The 23132-nt window shown below is 32.9% G+C and overlaps 1 protein-coding gene across 2 annotated transcripts; it reads right to left on the bottom strand.

Annotated features, from left to right (window-relative positions):
• Window positions 1–888: 888 nt before the first annotated feature.
• LOC124352745 (sialin-like) lies at window positions 889–20618 on the bottom strand. 2 transcript variants are annotated; one of them, XM_046802393.1, is made up of 10 exons: window positions 20530–20618; window positions 15472–15637; window positions 14520–14753; window positions 11758–11932; window positions 9725–9861; window positions 8020–8140; window positions 6754–6887; window positions 5262–5404; window positions 4260–4380; window positions 889–1638 (listed from the first exon to the last, which is right to left on the bottom strand). In XM_046802393.1, the coding sequence occupies exons 1-10, from the start codon at window positions 20559–20561 to the stop codon at window positions 1444–1446; spliced, it is 1458 nt and encodes a 485-aa protein (XP_046658349.1). In that variant the 5' UTR covers window positions 20562–20618; the 3' UTR covers window positions 889–1443. The 2 variants fall into 2 exon arrangements, with proteins under 2 accessions (XP_046658349.1, XP_046658350.1); XM_046802394.1 differs by having other exon boundaries at window positions 15472–15634; window positions 20530–20599.
• Window positions 20619–23132: the final 2514 nt, after the last annotated feature.

Raw genomic sequence — 23132 nt, forward strand, 5'->3', positions numbered from 1 at the left:
AGGTCGTTCAAATACACGTTCCTTACAGCAGTCAGTGCTGATAGCCGCAGCCATTACTGCCAGTTCGTTCAACTACACATACCTTACCGCAGTCCGTGCTGATAAACACAACCATTACTGCCAGGTCGTTCAACTACACGTACCTTACAGCAGTCAGTGCTGATAGCCGCAGCCATTAATGTCAGGTCGTTCAACTACACGTACCTTACAGCAGTCAGTGCTGATAGCAGGAGCCATTACTGTCAGGTCGTTCGACTACACGTACCTTACAGCATTCAGTGCTGATAGCCGCAGCCATTACTGTCATGTCGTTCAACTACACGTACCTTACAGCAGTCAGTGCTGATAGCAGGAGCCATTACTGCCAGGTAGTTCAACTACACCTACCTTACAGCAGTCAGTGCTGATAGCCGCAGCCATTACTGTCAGGTCGTTCAACTACACGTACCTAACTGCTGGCCGTGCTGATAGCAGGAGCCATTGCTGCCAGGTATTTTTTATTTTCTCCCTTTACAACTAAAAGGAACTAGAAGGTGAACGTGATGACAGCAATGCCTTAGCACTATAATATAAATATAAACAAATGAAAAAATAACAAAAGAAAATACATACTTTCTCTTTTGGCAAAGGTTTATCCGTGTCAATGGGCGTTTAGCTCAATAGTGATGCTTGATTTTAATTTGTAATTATTTCAAAGTTGGCTGACATAATTAGTACTTATTCAGATGTTCCATAATCACAGTACGTGCCCATTTAAATTTTTCTTCAAACATCACTGAACGTAAGTTAAGTGAATTGAAAACAATGTAGATTATAATATGATAAATTCCCTATGTGTAATCAGAGTGTTAGGCATGAAGTAAAAATACGCAACACAAACTAAAATTCTACAAGTTATACAATCAGTTTTTAATAAAAAAAGGAATTAAGTTTTATATTTAAAAAATTTATATATAATGTATAAGTATGACACCTATATACATGGACATTCAAAGAGTTGAAAATCTTATTTTAAAACCATTCTCTATTTACAAACAAATTGTGTAATTCAATAAACACTGGAGTCACTGTAGCTTACTCGTAGTTAACTTTACTATGAATCTTTAAATTATTACAAATCAGCTAGACACTGTAGTAGTATTATGCATGAACAATATTTCTATAATACACTATAATAGCTGTAATTATTATAACATGGCAAAACTTCATTTGTCCCTATACCATGGAAAAGAATTTAAATAGTTGTGGTGGCACTATTATCAATAATTGAACATTATCATACACCTAAATACTGCAATTTGCGAGCAGAGAAAAGTATTTCGATAACAATAATAAAATCGTAGTAGGAATTAATTAGGAATTTTGTATTTATGCATATTTACAATAAATATTGATTGAGGGCATTAAGGTAGAGTATGGAAATGTAAGCTTTATTCATTATAGTTAGGATTTATCCTCATGGATATCACTGAATGCATTGTTCAAGCAACCAGTGTTGCCATTCTTGCACGGTAGAGTAGGTTGTTGCTCCACGGCCCAGGGCTGCCTATCTCCAGATATAAACAAACCACAGAACACGGCTCCAACCGCCATGAGAGAACTGGCGATGTAGAATATAATCTGCCACTGCTCCGCGCTCTGAAAAAAGGTATCCAATAAGTCTTAACCATATTGGAATGAAGATGTAGGATTTCGTATTTTACTAGGAGAAGTAGACTTCTCTCTAACACGCCATGGCTAGACGTGGGGATTGCTTGCGGGGACAAGATCGTTCAGCGGTCAACCGTCCAAGCCAAGGAGCAATCAACTTTTGGAACTGCAGCGTTTGAAATAACCGTGAGTAGGCTAATTAAGAGCACTCACCGGCTGCAAAAGGAAATAAAATGGTGTTCGGTTTGAAATTATGACAGGAATAAAATAGGCAATAATGACGTAAAACATTATTTCTCAATTTGAAATAATTTCTTGTATTTCCCTTTACTTTTTCCTATGCTTAATACTAACAATTCCTTATGGCAAAATGATAAACATTGCATTCAGGTTAACTGAAGACTTTTGCAACTATTAAAAACTATAAATACTAGCACTGCAATGATAATAAATGTGGATAAGAAGTGACCATTTCCAGAACAAAATGGTTTATTATTTATTCAACTGTTAATAGTTAGTATTCAAGTATTAAATACTCCAGTATTGCGATTAAGTTCTGATAAATGTTATCTTGCTTGAAATGTATACATGAAAAGAAACTGCTGACATATCCTCTGCAAAATATGACCCTCCTCCCACTTCCACCATGGCTGGAGAAGATTTCACTTGATAAAGAATGTCTTATTAATCTTTAATGTTGTGAATAAAGTTTTGTCAATACACCTTTTCGAGCCTTTGGTTGTACACCTTAATGCACTCACGTGAAAATTATTTTTCTTCAACTTCAGTCTGTAACGTTTATGCAAACACAATTCTTACCACTTTATTTGCTTCAAATTTATTTTATTTTTGTTTAATATACTCAATTTTTTCCTGACAGCACGGTCAAAATGCTAGTAGGCGCCACGCCTGGGTACTCAGATGGGTGAGCGTGATGCACATTTCATCATGTCATCTGCGCTTCCTCATCTACACAGACAAATTTTAACAATTTGGAAACAAATAAAATTCGGTTGAAGTATAAACTAATAAATGTTTAACACTATAACCATGTGAATGTTTAGTTTAATGGAACCTTCCTCTTGTTGCAGTGTCTGGAATTTGACGATGGGACGGACTTAGCTCCTGAAATCAGGAGTCATGTTTGTCTGGTGAGATAAAAAAGGCAACGAAGAAGGTAAAAATGAACTCAGTACATCGGTTTGACTAACGAGAAGGTGAACTAGAGCTACTTTATGTGTAGAAAACTCGGTTGCTCCATCGTGGCTGAACACACCATCGTAGTGCATTCAATTGGGTACTTGATGAAAAAATAAAAGTAACTCATCACCTAGATACTTTGTAGTCTAGCTGTCTCTGACGTCGCAACTATGTAATGAGTTAATTTTGATATTTTCGTTGCCCAGTTCGTTTGGATCGCTTCAGACTAATATCACTCCAGATTTCAGGAGTCTGTCCCATCGACAGATTCCACACACTGCTCTAAGAGGAAGGTGAACTAGAGCATATATACGTAAAGAGATATTATCAAATTTACGTAAAAAGCAAATTCCGAACTAGACCAATACCATGCAATAAACTTGACACTTAAGTTTTATATAAGTTTTGAAGTAGGTATGCCACTAAACCCTGCATCAAAGATCATAATGGATACTAAAAAGCATTGTAATTGTCTGACCAACAGTAACAGATAATTAAAATATTCAACTTGATCTAAGGATCCTTGACTGTACTAACTGAAAAATGTGATTTCTTTTACTTCAAGTGTAAAAAAACAGGTATAAATGTAAATTCTTAACAGAATTTCATCCACAGAATTTCTGTGAGAGTCTGCTCTATGGCAATGAATGAAATGAATTTCTGGGACATACTTCCTCAAGTCCTAATATCCCAGGTTTTTTTAGAATTCATAATGTTCCCAGTATATATTTAAGGCATTGGTAGTTACTAATGACTTTGTAATACATTTGCAACGTTTGAATTTTCGTAGTGGTTTTAGGAAAACCCGGAAACGATAAAATTTCAGCAAACTACTTTTCAGAATATATTATTACATTTTTCAGCTTTTTACATTTTTGCATAAAACTAGGAGAAACATCTGGACCAGTAGTAAATTTTCACGATTGTCGTTTGTGGACAGTGGCGGATACAAGAATTCTCAGTAGAGATGGTGGGTTTTTCAAGTGAAATTTACCCCTAAATTTTCCTAGATTATTACATTGAGCTCTAAAATTTTTACTCGACGACAGAATTTGACTTTTTTGTGTAGCAACATTCGTTTACATCCAGACAGATTTAACTTCTTATACTATATATAATTTGCATAAATCGCAACAGTCGAACTTAATTTCAATAAACGTTGAAACACAAAATGTACTTGCTCTGCCGGGACTTTAATCTGGATCTGTCATTTGCCGGGTGAGTATGCTACTACTACACCACAGAGCCCATACTTTTTACTTTTTGTGCTGACAATATATAATTTTAACAAACAACGGCTAAATACAATTTAAATGAATCGTTAAAAGTATATGTAATATATAAAACAATATAAATATTGGAGCATTGCGATTATATTACAATTAACTATTTGAAATTGGGTTGTTTACCTTATCTGTGACAATGTAACTTGCAAGCATAGGACTGATAATACCAGATGCACTTGCAAAGGTGTTAGAGATACCGAAGATCACACTGGCGTGCTGGGGCGCGATATCGAGGCAGTTCACACTGGAAGTTAAACATAGTTAGAACATTATCTTATAGTTTGGTGTTTATTATAATATATTAAAATATTTAATTATAAAAATATTATTCTTCTAGGTAATCCACAGTTACACGGCAGCATACACACATAAGACATCTAACATTAAACATCTAATTTAAGAATATTATCTGTAAGTATGTTCAATAAGGCGCAAAGCAATATTTATCCAATTATTAAGTCAATATTTGTTCTTACAATCTATATTTTGTTAACAAATAAAGATAACGTGAAATTATATTGGATTTAGAATCATCATTATGTTTCATACTCTTATGTTTGGAATTGAAACAAAATTTATCAATAATAATTCTGACATATTAATACAAATATATAACATTTTTATAAAACTTCCTGATAGAATGAGGTGTGATTAGTGTGTGATATTACAGTGAGTAGAGACAGTCAGGATCATGCGTATAAATGGATACATTATATTAAGCAATTTAAATGTTAAGGCTATTTTTAACAACTTCCAAACAATTCCGGCTAAGGACGGTTTTGAATACATTCTGCTTTCGAATAATAAATCTGGGAATTAGAAATTAAATTACAGTATTACCTTTACCCGATGAAAAACTTGTATTTACTAAAATGTACTGATGAGCGTTTTTTTAATAACTCCACTAGTACTCTTGTTTTTCCCTTGTGCATGGGAATTCTGAGCTAGTGAAACAGCAATGGCTGTTTATTTATACTCTATTATATGTTAATTATGCTAACTGAATCTCGAAATTCAGCAGAAAAATAATTTTATCTTAAAATAAAGATATTTTGGTCACCCTGGTATAGACTTCTTTCAATTTACACTACAAATAATATTTGGTGATTAAGCAATGAATTATACTAGTAATTGGACAAGGTGATGCCCTCCAGAGCGAAATCTGCTATAAGACACAGGATTACAAGAGTAGGAGTCCGCATGTGTCCTGCGAGGAACAGGAAACACGCCTCGCCAATCAAAGACCCGCTCAGGAACAACTTGCGTATCTGAAATAACAAATAATTCTGTAATTTACAAAAAAAAAAAAAAAAAAAAATTAAAAATAATGACAATTTCAGTTAAATTACTTTTATAACCATAGTAAAACATCGCTGCTTTAAATATGAACCCCTCTGAGGGGAACATGGCGATATTGTTTAAAACGGCCCTAGGAATACGCGATAGGGTTTATCACCATACAGGTAAAGTATCATACAGGGTATTCTACAAAGAGTGACTATCAGTAATTTTTTTTTAGAGCATAAATCTCTAATAAAATCAAGCGGAATGCATTACGATGTTTTGCTGTCCGTCTGTATGATGCATTTTTATTAAATAATAATGTACGTATTTAAATTTTAAGCAATGGTACTTAAAGTTACGTATACACATATAACGTATTTATAAGTATAATAGTAAACTGCTATGCCATCCACTATTTAAAAAAATTAACATTTACTCAATATTTCGGACCACCACAAACAATAAATCACTTAATAAAATGTGTCCAATATAATAACAAAATGGTACCTAATTTTTCAAAAATAGGCAAATATATAGTAATCATATACACAGTGTGTCTATTGGAAGAACTAAATATAAGAATTCAGCCATCATATATAATTTCATATTAATGAGTGATCTACTTATGGTGGAAGGTTCAATAGTATTTTAAATTAATGAAACACTACATGTTACAACATGTAGTGAGAAGATAGTACCCTATCTTCTTTTAACTTCTTTCTTATGTTAAGTAGATTTATATAATTACCAACACGATATTATGTGAAATATGGTGACAAATATCAGAGAGTCTAATAGAGAAACCTTCAAAAAGTTGTAACTGTTGACTCTGCTAAGTCTCTACATGTTCGACAGAACTCTGTTCTGTATGTCTAAATCTTCCCTGAGAATATTCAAATGAGACCAAATGCAGGGGAAACTACTGAACTGGTAACACAGGGCATCTGCCTTCACTTCATCAACAAGTTGCCCAATTGGATAAAGAATACCGCAGCACCCAAAGTGCTAAAAACTCGTTTGAAACGTTTTTTTAGCGTCATAAGCAGTTTATAGTGTTACCAGGTTTTTGGCATTTGACTGGGAGATCGCCCAATCAGGAGATTTATTTCGGCGTTGTAGGTGGAAAATTTGCAAATGGATGAAAGATACATGAATGCTGAATTGTATGTTTCTGTGTGATCTTGATGTGGCGAGAATTTGCACAGATTTATATCTGAACTTTAAATATTGACGTTTGCTATAAGTGTAAATTATGTCTCTGCAAAAAACATTGATTGATTGATTGATCCTTTAGCGGAAAGAATTACCGAAATATTATAGTAATACGGCTTACCTTTGTAATGGATAGAACATTGGTATTTTGCAGCCAATCACTGATGCCACCCATGAACTGCGTAGTCAGCCCCATCATCAAATATGGAAGTGAGGTTACGAGCCCAGATTCAGCCAGGTTATAGTCGAATACGTCTAAATATGTAATAAGTTATAATTATTTTTCTTATTATCTATTACAAACATATTCATCAGGTGAGCCGTATAGACATATTACAAATTTTCAAATAAATTGACGCATGAATCAAAACCGAACAGTAATTAAACCAATAAACTGTATACTGTGTAGTGTCAAGAACAGCAAACTTTATCTATAATATCTGTGGATATTTTTTCTACAGTGATTTTTAAATCGTGAGCTTCTTAATTTAGTTACAACCAATAACAACTTCAAAAACTGTTGTAGAGTCTTTATCTCGAAACCTCACCATAAAACAACACTACAACCTAAATGCATAAACTGTTCTTACTTTTGATTTCTGTTCAAAAAAATACTCAAGCTTTAAAATTGTCACATATGCAAATGGTCGCCATTTGGAACTTTTATTCTTTAATGAAATCTTTCGATCTATGTATAAACACTGTCTCTGTACTAATTTATTCTGGATCTAATTCAATATTACGACATTTTATCATGTTCATAATTATTTCTTCAATATTAATGTAAAGAGTAGTAATAAACACTTTCTGTGCCCAAACAATATTGCAATAGACATGAGAATTCTATTGTGCTCCACGATGAATAAAAACTTAAATATAACAATTTATTTCCAAATTTGGACCAGCCGTTATCATAAAACCTTAAAAAATATGAAAATATATAATGTAATAAATTTCTTTGAAACTAGATAATATTTTAAAGATACGTGTTAAGAAATAATAGAGTTAAATATTTCTTGGAAATTAACATGAATAACCGAAATCTCATTTCTGTAAACTACAAGAACATATTAACTAAAAAGAATTTATTATTTAACATGCAATCACATCTCATATTTTCGATAATTACTTTACAGAACTGAAATATTTATACTAAGTCATTTTTATATTCAAAACCCGTTACAAAATTTATAAACTTCTCTTTTTTAACGCCTATAGCTCATTTTGCGAGGAATTTCCGGGAAAGTTTGCATCTGCATTATCATTTGAATAGCAAAGGATCTTGCGGATTTCAATGTGTAAACAAGATCATTAATGTACCACATTAACTATTAGTTCCATTTTAACTATAATAGGTATTTGAAAGTATGAGTAACACAGTCCATACCTTTCATTAACGTTGGGAGCAGAATAAGCATGGTGTAATGAGACCAGCATAAACAAAAGTTGCCAACTACAATCGCCCAAAACGGTAAGGCAGTTAATATCTTGAGCCACGGATGTGTCACCTGTAACATTACATTTTCGTTCAGAATATTTGCTACACACTCTAATGACATATTTAAACTCATAATTATAATACAAAAGGAAATGGTACATTTATATGATATTCTGCAAACAGAAGGTTCTCCCACCTCACACAATGATATATAATTTTGGATCGCAAAGCACAAGGAAAAGAATTTACACAGCCTTTCGGATAGTGAATATTCTAAATATTTAGGCAAAACTTTTAGCAATATAACAAAACGTTAATTTTGTCAAATAGTTATTTTAAAACAGATATTTTTAAACATTCTAACTGATGTTTGATTTTCTTATGAATGGTTTTTTTATTATTAATACTAGCGGCTTCCCACATAATTTTCTGCTGAGTGACCAAGAATATTTATATATACAAATGTAAGAAGCACACTACTGTCTTTCCTGCATTTAACATTCGTTTCCGGTTTCATTCGAAGTTTGTCTTGTGGGCACGAACAAAAAAAAAATATATAAATACGAGTATGTTGGTCTCGGAAGACTAATTCAAAAGCGTCTACACCCACCGGCGTTTGAGAGGAAGGTCCAAATTTCCGGATGTGCCTTACTCTTTAATTGACCAATATTGGTGGCTAAGTTTATCTGAGTACTTCAAAAGGTTCTCGAGATAATGTGCATACAGACACACGTACACGCACAAACGCACACACACTATCTCTCTATCACACACAAACGCACACGCACATTGTCTTTGTTATCACCCTTTCTATTCATTATTTGAAGGTATGAATATCTGTAAACCTGAATCGGTAAAATGTATGATCTTGCTTTCTAATCTCTGTTCGCTATGTCACCCTTTTTCCTTGGTTCAATCTTGGAACAATATAAATTTTTATATACCTAATCAGTACCATATCCTTTATCAGTACAAAACGGACACGATATCCCCTCGACGATTATATGTCATAAAATGCATTTCTTGTACTGTTTATTGCTTTGGCCTCGAGCTTACTGTGCTCGAAATTGTAGTCATGGAGCAAATAGTAAGTTGAACCATGTAATTTTCGGCCCCTCCGTTTTTTTTTCTTCAGCCTCTGTAATTATGCCGTCCCGCAATGTCAAATAATAAATGTACGTGTATTTCTAGAACCTCACATGTACACGTTCACTCACAATGTTGCTCAGCAAAATACGTAATAAACTAGTTAATCCGGATTATAAACATAAATAACTATTATTTATATAATACAATAATAATATAATACTAACGGTTACCACCGTCTCTAGTAACAGTTGGATATTACCAAGTGCCCTTAATATTTGCATCACATTATGATATTTTATATTTTGTAATTATCTCTCCAGTAAATCAATTTTATTTTAATTACTTTTAAGAGTACCTATTCATGGGTGATATTTTGGAATAGAATTATTTCTATGTTTTATTCTTATATCTAAGTAACGAACATGTCGAATACTGTCCAAATCTGTCCACAAGGACTTTTTTGTGTGTGTTCAAACATCTAGGCATCTTAACAAACCTTCACATTTATAATTTTTATAGGATTATCGTTTCTTAATTTAATTTCACTAAATTGTGTTTCACTCACATGTTTTCTAGCAGCAGGAACACTGCCTATGGAATTCTGGATGAAGTGCAGCTCCTCAGGAGAGATGCCAGAATCGTCCTCTGGGCGGTCTCTGACCACTAATAACCAAACTATGGACCACACAAGGCCCATCAGTCCTGTAGAAAAACAATTTTTCTTTTTTTATTTTTCTAAGCGTTTAAAACGAATTCTGAACGGATTTTTATATGTTTTAAGAAGACACTTTTATAGTCATAATATTATCTGGCCCTTGCGCTTAAAAGAAACGTATGACTAAAAGCATTTAATTTTGTTTAATTTTTCTTTGCTCTCCAGAGATGTGAAGAGCGATTTGAATAGACTCTGTACATAGAAAACAAACAAAACATAAGGAGGTATTACACAAGTTACAAATCGGGGATACATTCCTGGATATTCTATATGCTAGATTCTCGCATATAGATGCTCCAAAATCAAATTATAATATTTTTTGGAGTGAAATATGCTATATTCAATGTTGTAAATTTAAATTTTCTCCATATTTTTCGTCATTATTTCACTTCGAAATATACGCAGTTGAGATGAAATCCATTTCAGCTCCAGCTTGTTAAGTGCTGCGTCTCAAACATTGTGTTCTATTCTTATAAAGCACAACAGCTGCATATTCAATATTCACTTTTTCAATTCACTTTTTGCGATATCAATATATTTATATATATATATATATATATATATATATATATATATATATATATATATATATATATATATATATATATATATATATATTTATTAAATCGCAAAAAGTACTTGCTCCGCCGGGACTCGAACCCGGCGTGGTGTAATGGTAGCACATTCACCCGGCAAGTGAGAGATCCGGGTTCGAGGCCCGGAGGAGCTAGTACTTTTTGCGATTGAATGTTTGTTAAAATTAAATTAGGCTATAGCCACTTATACAAATTTATAACGTAATTTATATATATATATATATATGTGTGTGTGTGTGTGTGTGTGTGTGTGTGTGTGTGTGTGTTGTGTGTGTGTGTGTGTGTGTGTGTGTGTGTGTGTGTGTGTGTGTGTGTGTGTGTGTGTGTGTGTGTGTGTGTGTGTGTGTGTGTGTGTGTGTGTGTGTACATTCATTAATTTCAATAGATCTGCTGGGGGTTTTCTACGTTTTATTTTGTACTTAGATATATAAAAAATAAATAAAAATAAGATAATACTTATACTTTAGTTTGGAATGTTATATACTTGCAAATATTTTTGGATTTATTTGTAAGTAGTTACCTTTTTTGCCAATTTTAAATATTAATCATTGGGTGTTTGATGTGATGATTATATTTCAGCCTGTACAGTATAGTATACATGAACAGATTAGAAACTACCTTCGTTATTGAGAGCGTATTTGGCATACGTTTAATACGAACAGGTCGTTTCCATAGTGTAAAGTTTCTGAAAAAGTTCAAAAAAATATAAGAATGTTTGTCAAACCGCAAACTGAATATATTAATATATTTGATCTATTGTTAAACTTAATACGACCGAATGAATCCAATCTTAAATTTAAAATTCAATAGTAATACCTATTGTAAAACACCGGGTACGTGGTTACTAAATTAGTGCTTTACTATCGCAAGCCAGTTGGTTATATTTATAACGTATAAACAGTCAACATCTCAATATTGTAAATTGTACTCTTATGAATATATCTCGTGATAACAAAGTCTGTGAGCAGCTCAGACGGAAGTCACGATAAAACAGATCTGCCGCTGAAAATCAAATGATGCACGAATCACAGTAATCAGAAAAAGAATTAATTAGTGCTAGGTACAGAAATTGTTTTAAATCCACCTGTTTCTTGTCTTTGACATTAGTGTTTGTTGTCATTTGTGATTTTTTTAGCATATTTATTTAATATCACATACTATAAAGAAGAGACATAAACCAGTTTCCAAACGTTGTGGCAGCACTTCACGGTGGCTAATGTCCGTAATCATGTTATCCCATGCAATTAATTTGTCTGTGATGTTGATATTAATCTGTACATACGTCACCTGTGATGTAGAAAATAGCTCGCCAGCCCAAGACACTACCCAACACTCCGGACATCTGTAGACCCAATACCGTTCCCAAGGGAGTCCCACAAAGCGAAAATCCCACCAGAAAGCTCCGTTCTTGCACTGGAGCCCACCGAGCCCAAATAGCATGGACAGCGGGATATGTCACTCCCTAAAAACAGATTCATGATGTTTGCAAAGCCGTTCTATAATTATCTACTGTACGTTATGTTTACAGAGGGTGTCCATAAACTACTCTATCAAACTACACTATTTTATTTTCAGCTCAAAATAAGTAAGAAATTTAGAAATTTAGTTAATATTCAAATAAAAATAATGTAATGTTTTGTTAAATTTCCTAAATAAGTGCCTAAAAAGTCAAGTATAACACAATCATTTACTTCATTTAGTATTAAGTTCATGTGGCTGTTTAGATACGGTTTGATTTATAAATTAATTTAATTTATAAATTAGCAATTTATAATTCCCTAAATTTCAGTTTTTTATGGACCCATTATCACAAGGTTAAATTTAGCTCCTAACTTCTAATTTTCAAAGCTTTTGTTATGATTTTTTTTAAGGAGAGGCCGATCCCCTTTTAAGCCTTTTTCCGTCCGCCCTCATGGGCCACGGGCCTGTGTGAGGATGTTATCAAACAGAATAAGGAGGAGAGTCGATACAGCACTGATAAAAATATTACGGTCACAGACAGGATTTGAACCTGCACTATCTCCTTCTCAGGAGTCGATTTAGACGAACGATTTAGACCTCTCGGCCATCGGCACTAAATGATTAATAGCTTGTAAGGTAACTCGGTTTTTCTATGTATAAGTTTTTGAAAACATGTGACGTCATTATTACCATGAATTTGTGGTTTGCTTAGTGCCAAAAAATCTACACGTTAGTGGGTAAATTGTATTGTTAAAGATCATTTTAGAAACTATTTCATAATTTTTTTTCAGTGACGCTACTTTTGAATTGAACTCTTACTCATTATTTTTCAAATTCCACAACATGGTATATTTCATAGTTTGCAGCCAAGTTAAATTTTGAGATTTTTCTGACATGAATTTTGATTTTACAAGCATATTTTTTAAATTTCGAGGTCTCAAAAATACCAATCTAGGCCGTTTATATATTAAGAGTGTTTAACAGACCTCAAAATAATTAAAATAGAGATCCTTAGACATTGAGATATTGATTTTAATAATTTGGTTATATAAAGAACTATTCAAAACGAATTGGATTTATATATTATATGGTGCAGAACAGAAAAAGATTAAATTCAAACTTTCGGAAAGAAAAATATTCAATAGAAGTTATTTCCTACACTGAAAAGTAATTATAAATGCGATGAATGGTTTAATTTGGAACATATTTAAGCAGTTTTACAAAATAAGACAACATTAAATTGGCAATGTTATTCAACAAAGTTTTGAAACTTTCGTATAAGTCTGCTTTAAAATTTCTGATTAGTCCATTGGGATTTTAAAAGTTTTACACATAAATAAAATACCAGCCCGAAATCCTTGTGGTCTCTTAGAAAATGTGCAAAATTGTTGTTGTATTTTTATTAAAATCTTCCATTAATCTCGACCCGATAATCAGACCACATAACCCTTGTATATAACGTATATCCGTATATATAACGTATATGATAAACGTATAATATAAACGTATATCCTACATCTAGATTTAACATACACCCTAATATGCACATATGAAATATAGTTTTACAAAATATTTTGTATTCGTGCGAACATACTTGCGTCGACTCGATTATTTTTTAACGTTCTCAAAATTTAACTCTTAAATGTTAAACCTTTGATCTAAAACTATTATTACTTCTCTGAGACGTAATACAAGGAGTGCTTGATTTAATTGTTATATATTTAGTGTTCCGTTGCTATGAATTAGTTCCATAGCTATAAAAACATGCATGTATATAACTGAAAATTTCTTCTAAATGCCAATATTTATTTAAATTTTATTCAATTATGATAAAGATACGTTTTATGTAAAATCGAGTTTGGTTTTGATAGTTCCCATCAAACATTACTAGGTCAAAAAATCACACTATAATGGTTATAAATAAGGTTTTGTATTCTACGTAAGTATGTTTACGTTGATTTACAAGAATGGAGGACAGATAAAGTTTCATCTCATCTCATCTCATCTTATCTTATCTTATCTAATAAAATGAATACGACCATAATTAATTGGGAACAGCGACGAAATAAACACATCCCTCGAGATTAGTAGCTGTCGTGTAATAGAACACAAGTCTACAGGAGCTGTTGATAAATTCATAAGAGAGCAATACAATACTAACATGTTTATGAACCTGTAGAGAATCTTGAGTAATTTGTTGGGCGCTAACAATAAAATGCCTTAAACCATTTTATGTTATTTCAGAAGTCGCGGAGATTTCGGATATATATATATATATATATATATATATATATATATATATATATTCTTGTAAACAATCATTTAGTTTTTTGTCAAATTTTAGTTTTCAAAAAAGGTTTAAAATAAAAAAAGTATTACATAAAACTAAGTAATACTGTATACACAACTAATTTTTTACTCAAATAAATGCAAAAAATGTTATATTTTAATATTAGTCTAAAAATATTATTAAGTTTTATCGCAGTGCATAACACTGTAAACCTTAATGGTGTTTATCATTGCTAATAATTTTGAGGATTGAAATATACATTAAATTAACAAAGGGTAATATTTTCTAGGACTCAAACCTCAAACAATCCTTCGAGGATCCTAGCGAAAACGAATAGGTAAAAGCTGGTAGCGGCGATGGGTGGTGTGAGGATGGTGAGCAGTGCTGTGACGAACACCCCAATCCCTAACACGAACTTGCCACCCAGTCGGGCGGCCAACCACCCCCCTAGTAGTTGAGTGCTCAAGTAGCCGTAGAAGAAGGAACTGAGGATCACTCCTTGCTTTTTGAAGTCCCAATCAAAGTCTTGCGTCTGCAATGTTAAACGAACAAAACTACAAATCTTGTATCAATAATATTACTATGATACAGTGACATATAATTGTGTAAATTCATCCAGTAAGATGTATTTAATCAAAATTTAGCAAACTAAATAGATATAAAAAGAAACCAAATTTATGTTTTCATTAAATTTCCTCATATGAGTTCCTAATAATTGTTATGTTTTTATGAATAATTTTAAACATTTATTTATCCAACAAGTCGTCATTGTCTATAAACAAAAACAACTTTCTTTCTAATCCTAAATTGTTAGATTTAGTTCAGCTTTGTACGTTCTTCACATTATAACTTGTTTTCATAAAAAAATTTATATTGTATTATCTGTGCTAGGAATTGCTATGATGAAGATAAACAATTAAACTGAATAAAGTAATATTAAACATGTTATGTATGCTTCATAAATTTTTGTCATGGGTTTCTGCAAGTCTAATAATTTAAAATACGCGAAATACTTACAAATTTTACTCTGTATGTTAAACTACAAGTTATTAACTTTCAGTATATAAATAGTGTCATCATACAAACCAAGAACAGATATTGATGCAAATAAACAATGGTCAAGAGTAAATTGTAGTATTAAAATCACAATAAAACACTTTAGTAATACGCATACATTGAGGAGTGAGAGGGGGGGGGGAGATTGAGGATGAAAGAGTGGGGAGGAAAGAGAGATAGATCTAAAAGCATACTTCAATAGTTGTCCCGTTCTCCAAGACGACTGTGTAGCTGGAAGTCATGGCGACTATGCCTACACTCAAATTCACCCTCATGATGTAGACGTTGCAGAACCCCACGAAGGACAGGCATGCTATCAGGTAACGTCTCTTCCTCCAGAACATCCATCCTGGAGAGCTCCTGGAATATAGCAGAAGCTGTCATATTATATAATGGATGATAGCTATCAAGTACAAAATAAAAATAATTACATAGACGTTTGTGATTCTCTGTACGTACTAAGAACAGTAAGAAACCCTAGACTCTAGCCATTCTGTATTGTTTTGTGGATACAAGTATATGACTTTCTGTTGGTACAGAAGTGGTGACAAAAACAACACTAATCATACACATGTTTTGCCAATGGCGCAGTGTAGTGGCTACAGCGGTTATCTCGAGATAACCGAATTTAGCACCGTCGTGCGTGGCTGCTGCTTTTATGTGTGAACACTGAGCGATTATTTCCTTTCAATCAGCATGGCTACCCGGCCATTGCTGGTGGTTCGGAAATCACCTCAAAGTCGTTGATCTCCAGGTTATGTGTTAGAGAATGCTTCTTATCCCTAACTGAATAAGGTATTATTTACTCTAATTCGTTCCACTTTACATGTATAACATGTTTAATGCAATTATTCACGATGTCCATTGCAACAATATAGCTAATAAACATTGACTACAAGTATGTGACAACTAAACACTTCATAGAAGATCATTTATTAGATCAAAAACAAGAGCAGTAAACATTTATTCATATTTTACAACTACATCCTTATCAGTACAATCTACTGGGATTGGATGCTTCAATGTTTCGCTATCTAACCTCAATTTTCCCACACTCCACCTATCCTTTAAACTTTAAACACTACTACGAGACTACTACTTATCCATTTAATTCATCTACTTATACCTTTTTCGTAAAATGGATACGCATATGAAATATCATCCTATAAACACCAATCACTTATTATTCAATACGCTATTGGAATACTTGTACCACTGGAGAATGAATTGCCCAAGCTATTCTTGTTCAGATTGCAAGGAATCATTTCTGAAGGCGCGTGAAAAGCTTATGAACTCTATACAATACCGTCTTAAATAACAAAAGGGAAGTGATTTTTGCTTCATAAGGATAAATAAATAAACTCAAAACAGATACAGACGTTGCATATTCAATTCATGAAAAGATAACCAAAAATTAGGGATATAGGACATAATTGCCTGATGTATGGCACGGGTCGTGGAGTATACTGTTACCCTTACTATGCACAGTATTTTTCGGCTAGATATCCTGAGTTGATGAATTCTGCAAGGATTAATTCAAAAACATGTTTTTTACTCTTACGTCATTAAATTACGTTAATCCTTAGCAAAGTAAAAATCAGGCACCGTTGTAACTTAGCTGACGACATTCCTCTTCTATTGAAAGAAAAAACGTTCAACGTAATGTACTTAAATGATCAATTGCGTCAGTGCTTTAAAAAATATGCAAAACGTGACAAATCTCAATTAAATAATTTTAAGCTTTTGAAAATTACAATAGACCAATTGCGAGTTCTGATGAAATATGAATCAAAACATATAAAGAAAAGAATTAAACACGCAGTATTCATCCAGATCACGTTTATTTAAACGATTTTGCTTTAAGAACCATTTCTATTTATTTTGAAAAGACTTAACTCAGAATTAGCAAATAGATTGAGCTTCCTCCTTATATGCTTTTTGGTATCATTATGAGGAGTAATTATTTTAGTCTACAATTCAAAAGACGTACTTAACTGATTTCTCTTCAAGACCTCTTGAATTTTCAATCTAGCAGTTGAGGTCTTTACTGTAGGGCAGTTACATCGACAGCTATAGCAAGAAAGTCCGAGATAAATACAGGACTGCTCAACACTCTCAGGGTCGCATGCTATCTTTGATGGGAATTAAGTTTTACAGCGGTAAACATGACAAGATTAAAGTAATTGTTACACAGAGATAATTTATAGCAGCTCAAACTAGATTGGTACTTTATTAATTCCGAATTTTACTTGTTCGTCGAGTACATTATGTACAGGGTGGCGCATATGTCAGTTTACCCAGAAAAGAAATTGAAAGGCGTTATAGGTTAATTGAATAAAACACTTGTAGGCAAGAAAGCAATTTCATTACCTATATAAAATGACTTACATACTATCATGAATGTTATAGCAGTTGTTCGAAATATCCACCTTGATTTCGTATACACTTCATACAACGACTGAAAACAGAATCACAATTTTTTAGCAATAATGGTTAATTGTTATTAACAATTTCAAACGCATTTCTAATTAGGTTTCTGAGTTCTTCAAGATTTTACGGTTATGAAGTACACACATTCTCCTTCATAACACTACACAGTGAAGAATCACAAGGGTTCAGGTCTGGCGAGCGCGCAGGCCAATCGATTGTACCATGGCGACCAATCCATTCATTAAATGTGTTATTTAAGAAATCTCGAACTTGGATACCGAAATGTGCAGGGGCACCATCTTGTTGCCAGATGTGCGAATGAATATTTAAAACAGGATTGTTTTTGAGCTCGGAAACTAATACTTCTTGCAGCACCCGTAAGTAACTTTTTGAGTTAACAGTTCCTTGAAGAAAATAAGGACCAATCAGTGCAGTACTCGCAATACCTCTCCATACCATAACACCAGGCACATTGGGTTCTACTTGGATTACGTTATGAGGATTTACATCCGAACAGTACACTCAGTTATGCCGATTAACGCGTCAATTTAGTTTGAAACATGCCTCATCACTCAGCAAAATTAATCGCAGGAAATTTGGATCAGCCTCTGAGCGGATAACTTTTGTCTCACAGAATCGCCTATCGGAATAATCCTCGTGAGGCGATGGAGTAAAGATGGACGGTACGGCTTAAATTTTGCCTTAACATTCTTTGCACGCTTCTTCTTTATATTACTAGTTCAGCAGATGCCTTACGAGTCAATTTATCAGGACTGGCTACAGAAGCTTGAGATGTCTGCAGGTTGCAAATCTTCGTTGCAAATTGATCGTGGACGACCACACTTCGGAGCATATAAAACACTTCCTGTGTTTTAAAATTTCTTATTTAACTTCCGCATATACTGTCGAGTGGGTATCGCGATACTTTTATATGTACCACTACATTCTTCAATTATTATGGCAGTATTTTTATTATGCTTCCACCACAACTGGATTTAAAGGATTTAAACTCGTTATTCGGTTGTAAACACTTTAAAAACACACACAAACAAATAACAGATGCACAGATAAAAGCGTCACTTGTCACTAGCCACTGGAACAGACAACAATGAACTTATCTCGCGTTGCTGCCAAACGTAATATTGTGACCAACCTATCGAAACAAAATATCCCAATTTATGGGGGAACTGGCATATGCAACCTGTAATTATCTGAGTGATAAACCAACTAGTATGTTTTTCTTTAAATGAAATTTAATTGGTTTCTAATAACTAGTTGCATGAAATTGTTGAAATGTATTAGTTAAAATATCCTAACGTACGTCATAATCGAGTTAATCTGACATTATTACTATTCTGACTTTTGAGATTATTATTGAATCAAAAAGTAACCAGTATTATTTACGTTACATTACAGTTAGTTATATATTAGACTGTTTGGAGATTTAAAAGTAGTCTTAAGTGAGAATAATGATTTATCCCTTCAAATAAATAAAAAAAACATTACAAACATAAAATCTTAGGAATAGCCTAATCACATGTCCAGTAGTGTGACGTAGAGCTCTAATTTGTTGGAATAGAGGGGACGAGCTATCTCTGAGTTTTTTTTCTTAGCATTGTGCGCACTATATGATTTTGTGGCACTCTAAGATTATCTATTAGAATTTTGTACGCACAACAGATTAATCCGTACTGAAGTCTTGACTGGACTAAAAAACAGGAGAGGTTTCGTAATAAAAATGTATCACAGAATTGTTTTAAAAAGTAGAATGTTCTTACTGTACCTCATATTTTGCTGTTCAGCTCCTAAATATGTTTTCCCCGATTCAATGCTTCATCAATAGTAATTCCTAAATACTTAAAATGACTAACCTGTCCTATACAGTAAATTGGAAGTTACATAGAATAGTTTGTGTACAATCCTATAGGTGATATGTAAGCGGAATTTCAAAATGAAAGTCTAAAGCCGAAATTAATATATTTTGTTTTGTTTACATTTATTTTCATTTTATTGTTACAGCACCACCGTTGCATTAAGGATATGTCAGTTGTAATCCTTCGATGCAAAATTTTAATTTCTTTTTCTGTATAAAAATCGCAATGTCATCTGTAAATGCACTAATTTTACCACAAAAATTCTGTTCAAGTAGGTCGTTAATAAGTGTCAATGGGGCTTTAAGAGCCTGGTGACCAAAATAACTATTTTGAGATAAAACATTAAAATGTATCGCTCCAAAGCATGTTAGAATGTAAATAGATAATTTTGGTTTTCAGGAAATACATCAGTTGATAATCATGCAACTTTTAGAATTAGCTAGAACCACCCAACTGTCATGACTACAACTGAGTTTTACGAAACATTGTTTTATACATTAGAAGTAATCCAGAAATTGCCCCAAGAGAGGATCTTCTAACGATGATCTGTATGTAAAATGGAGAGACTTGATCTTTAACACTATTATTAAAAAGGAATTGTTTACTTTATAGGTCTACCCATAAAGTATGATAAATAACACATATACGAGTATATGAGTAATAACTATCCTTTTCAATATTTTAAACTATATTTATTTCGTTATTTGATAAAGAAAATATAAAAATATTTGAAAGATACTAAAAAACAGCGAGGAAATTATGTAAGTTTTATTATAATACATACCATTGTTCCATCAAAAACAATTTCTGAGGCATGTATGAATATGAGTTTAGTCTTGAAATTTTAATGCTGATAACATATTATGTACTATATATTCATAGAAAAACATAGTCTGATCTAAATTATTACACTTTTCCAAGAATACACTGTATTACGTAATACCTTACCTGTGATCATTATTCAGCGTATCCACTGACATCGTCACTTCACTGAGCACTGTTTGCCCCCGCAGAGTATTAACATTCGTCTAGATTTGTTATCTTCACTCATTAAAAGCTTAACAGACTTAAAAAAGTCTGCTCTGAAAGAGAGGAGTGCAAAAAATGTACCATTAAGATTAAAAATGGATACACTGATTTTATTATTTCCACACGCCATATAACCATATAAGATTTCTTGAATCGTTACTTTTATATATTATCAGTATTAGTGGTAGTATTGGTACCATTCATTGTATTTAGTAAAGTCTGATTTCAAAAAGACAATCAAACAAAAGTTTTTCGCCTACTTTTGTCCAAATTATTTAACGCATTAAAATAATTGATTACTTAAGGCCGAAGATCGAGGAAATGCGTAAAGCGATCCATTCGGATTTGGCAACAACTTGTTCAAGTGTCAAAGAATGTTAAAATCAGTAGAATAAAAACTTCATAATTTAGTGCACACAGATTTAGAGGTACGTGTACGGTCAATATAGTTGTTTTTGATAATACTACGATTACATTTATATTGAACATAGTATAGTATAGGTAGCAGGTACATACTACTTAAAGTCTAAATATCCTTTTTAATTTTTATTCGGATCAACCAAGGGAATTATTTTGTATGGATTATTCTGAGTGAATATTGAGAATAGAGATTGATCATACTTAAAGTGAACGGCCTTTTAAAAGATTGCGCAAGGCATGTCTACCAGAATTCTTCCTGATCATTCCTTAATAACGGTGTATTCCTTTTAACGGGGACGGATGCCCCTAGGCACACTGGGCCATTGCCTAGGGGCGTCATGCTCATCTAGAACAGGACCTGATGGGCCACTGGCTAATTCGAACGGAAACGGACTCTGGGTCCACGTCGTTAAACTGTCGGGACCATTTCTTAACTACTTCTTAAGGGGTGGACATTCGGTCCACGGACCCAGCCCGGGACCCACTGTCCCACTGTCAATTTTGTATTTCTTACCTCCATTCCACTACTAATCAAGCACTGTGTACAATTCTAATAATATTATATATTGCGAAAGTACCATTGTTTGTTTATTTTGCTTTCACGCATAAATTATTCACCCGATTGTACTGAAATTTGACATGGACTTACTACAGTCCCTGGTACGAATACCAGGCATATTCTTATTTCAAAAATCCCTCCAGGATACGCCCCACTGGTCTTTATAGTAACGAAAACCCTCATCTTGGTCTCTAAAGCTGTGAAATATTAATTTGAAAGCCTGTGAAATGTAATCAACTGTTCTGTGTATAAATCGTTTATATTACGGCACAACCAAATGTTTAATGAATTTAACTACTATTTTCAATCCATTTATAAAGTGTAAATTCTCTAAGGAGTAACCATTATTTCTCATGCCGTTTTTAGATTTCAGCAGTTAGATAAAGTAATCATGTACTTCAGAAAATGTTCTGAAATATAAGATGGTCATAATTCCCTTTGAAGCAGTCGGTAACTATGCTAGATTAAAGTTCGCTAGACTGTACTTTTGTACCAACTAATGTAACATTTCCAGTTCTAAACGTTCTCAAATATTAGAAATATTTTTTAATTTAAAAATATATATTTTCATTGTTAATGTACTCATAACTGTACATTTTTATCAAAGATTAAGTATTAGATATAAAAACAAGCTTACTATATAACTTGAATTATAAATTTAAAGACTGTTATAAAACCCATTTTAGTTTTATCTATTGACAAGAGTAGACTTTTTTCTCACTTGTAATAGATGTCTTCTTGATAGCTAAACAAGGCAAAATCAAATATGAAAAAAATATGAAGAACAAATTATTTTCTTTACGGTGACTACATGGCAAGCTCAATATTGGCGACAGTAATATAATTCACTCGAACAGCAGTGGTCATACACGTGCACCGCCTACTAAATTACGTTCAAAGCAGCGTGTAACTAATAGCAGTGCAGATATAAAAGACAAAGTAATCTTATTTTGACATACACTCAAAAACTGTTATGTAACCTTTCTTAGTAGTCTTTAGACAGGAGTAGGCTTCTCAGAGCTATATCAGGTACATATTATTTCAGTATATTATTGTAGAGATTTAAATGTTATATACAATTTTGACTGGTTCTATCTTGCGTTTTGCTTTTTATAAAAAAATATATACACACATATATTCTTGATTGAGAAAGAAGCAAAATAACCTATTGAAAAAATACTAAGACTGGAGTAGACAGTAGACAATGGCCATAAGTATCCACCTTTTAACACCTTTTCTTAGTCGTGGTAGGAAGGGTAACTCAACATTCGTGTTGAAAATATAATTCACTCTAACTAGAAATGCTCATACATGTGCAAAACCAACGAAATCGAGTGTGGACCGTGGGTAACTGCTAGTACTTTATAAATTTAAAATGGTAAAAATATATCTGCCTCTTTGACTAATTTCTGCTGTAAAAAAAGAAGGTTAACAGTATCAACAAATGTTTAATTTGAGTTCAATTTGTAATATGAAACATAAATATATATTTTTAATTCTAAAGTGTTCCGGGAAAATTCTGCAATGTTTCTCTTTCCTTACC

This window comes from Homalodisca vitripennis, chromosome 1 (genome assembly GCF_021130785.1).
Source record: "Homalodisca vitripennis isolate AUS2020 chromosome 1, UT_GWSS_2.1, whole genome shotgun sequence".
Taxonomy (NCBI): domain Eukaryota; kingdom Metazoa; phylum Arthropoda; class Insecta; order Hemiptera; family Cicadellidae; genus Homalodisca; species Homalodisca vitripennis.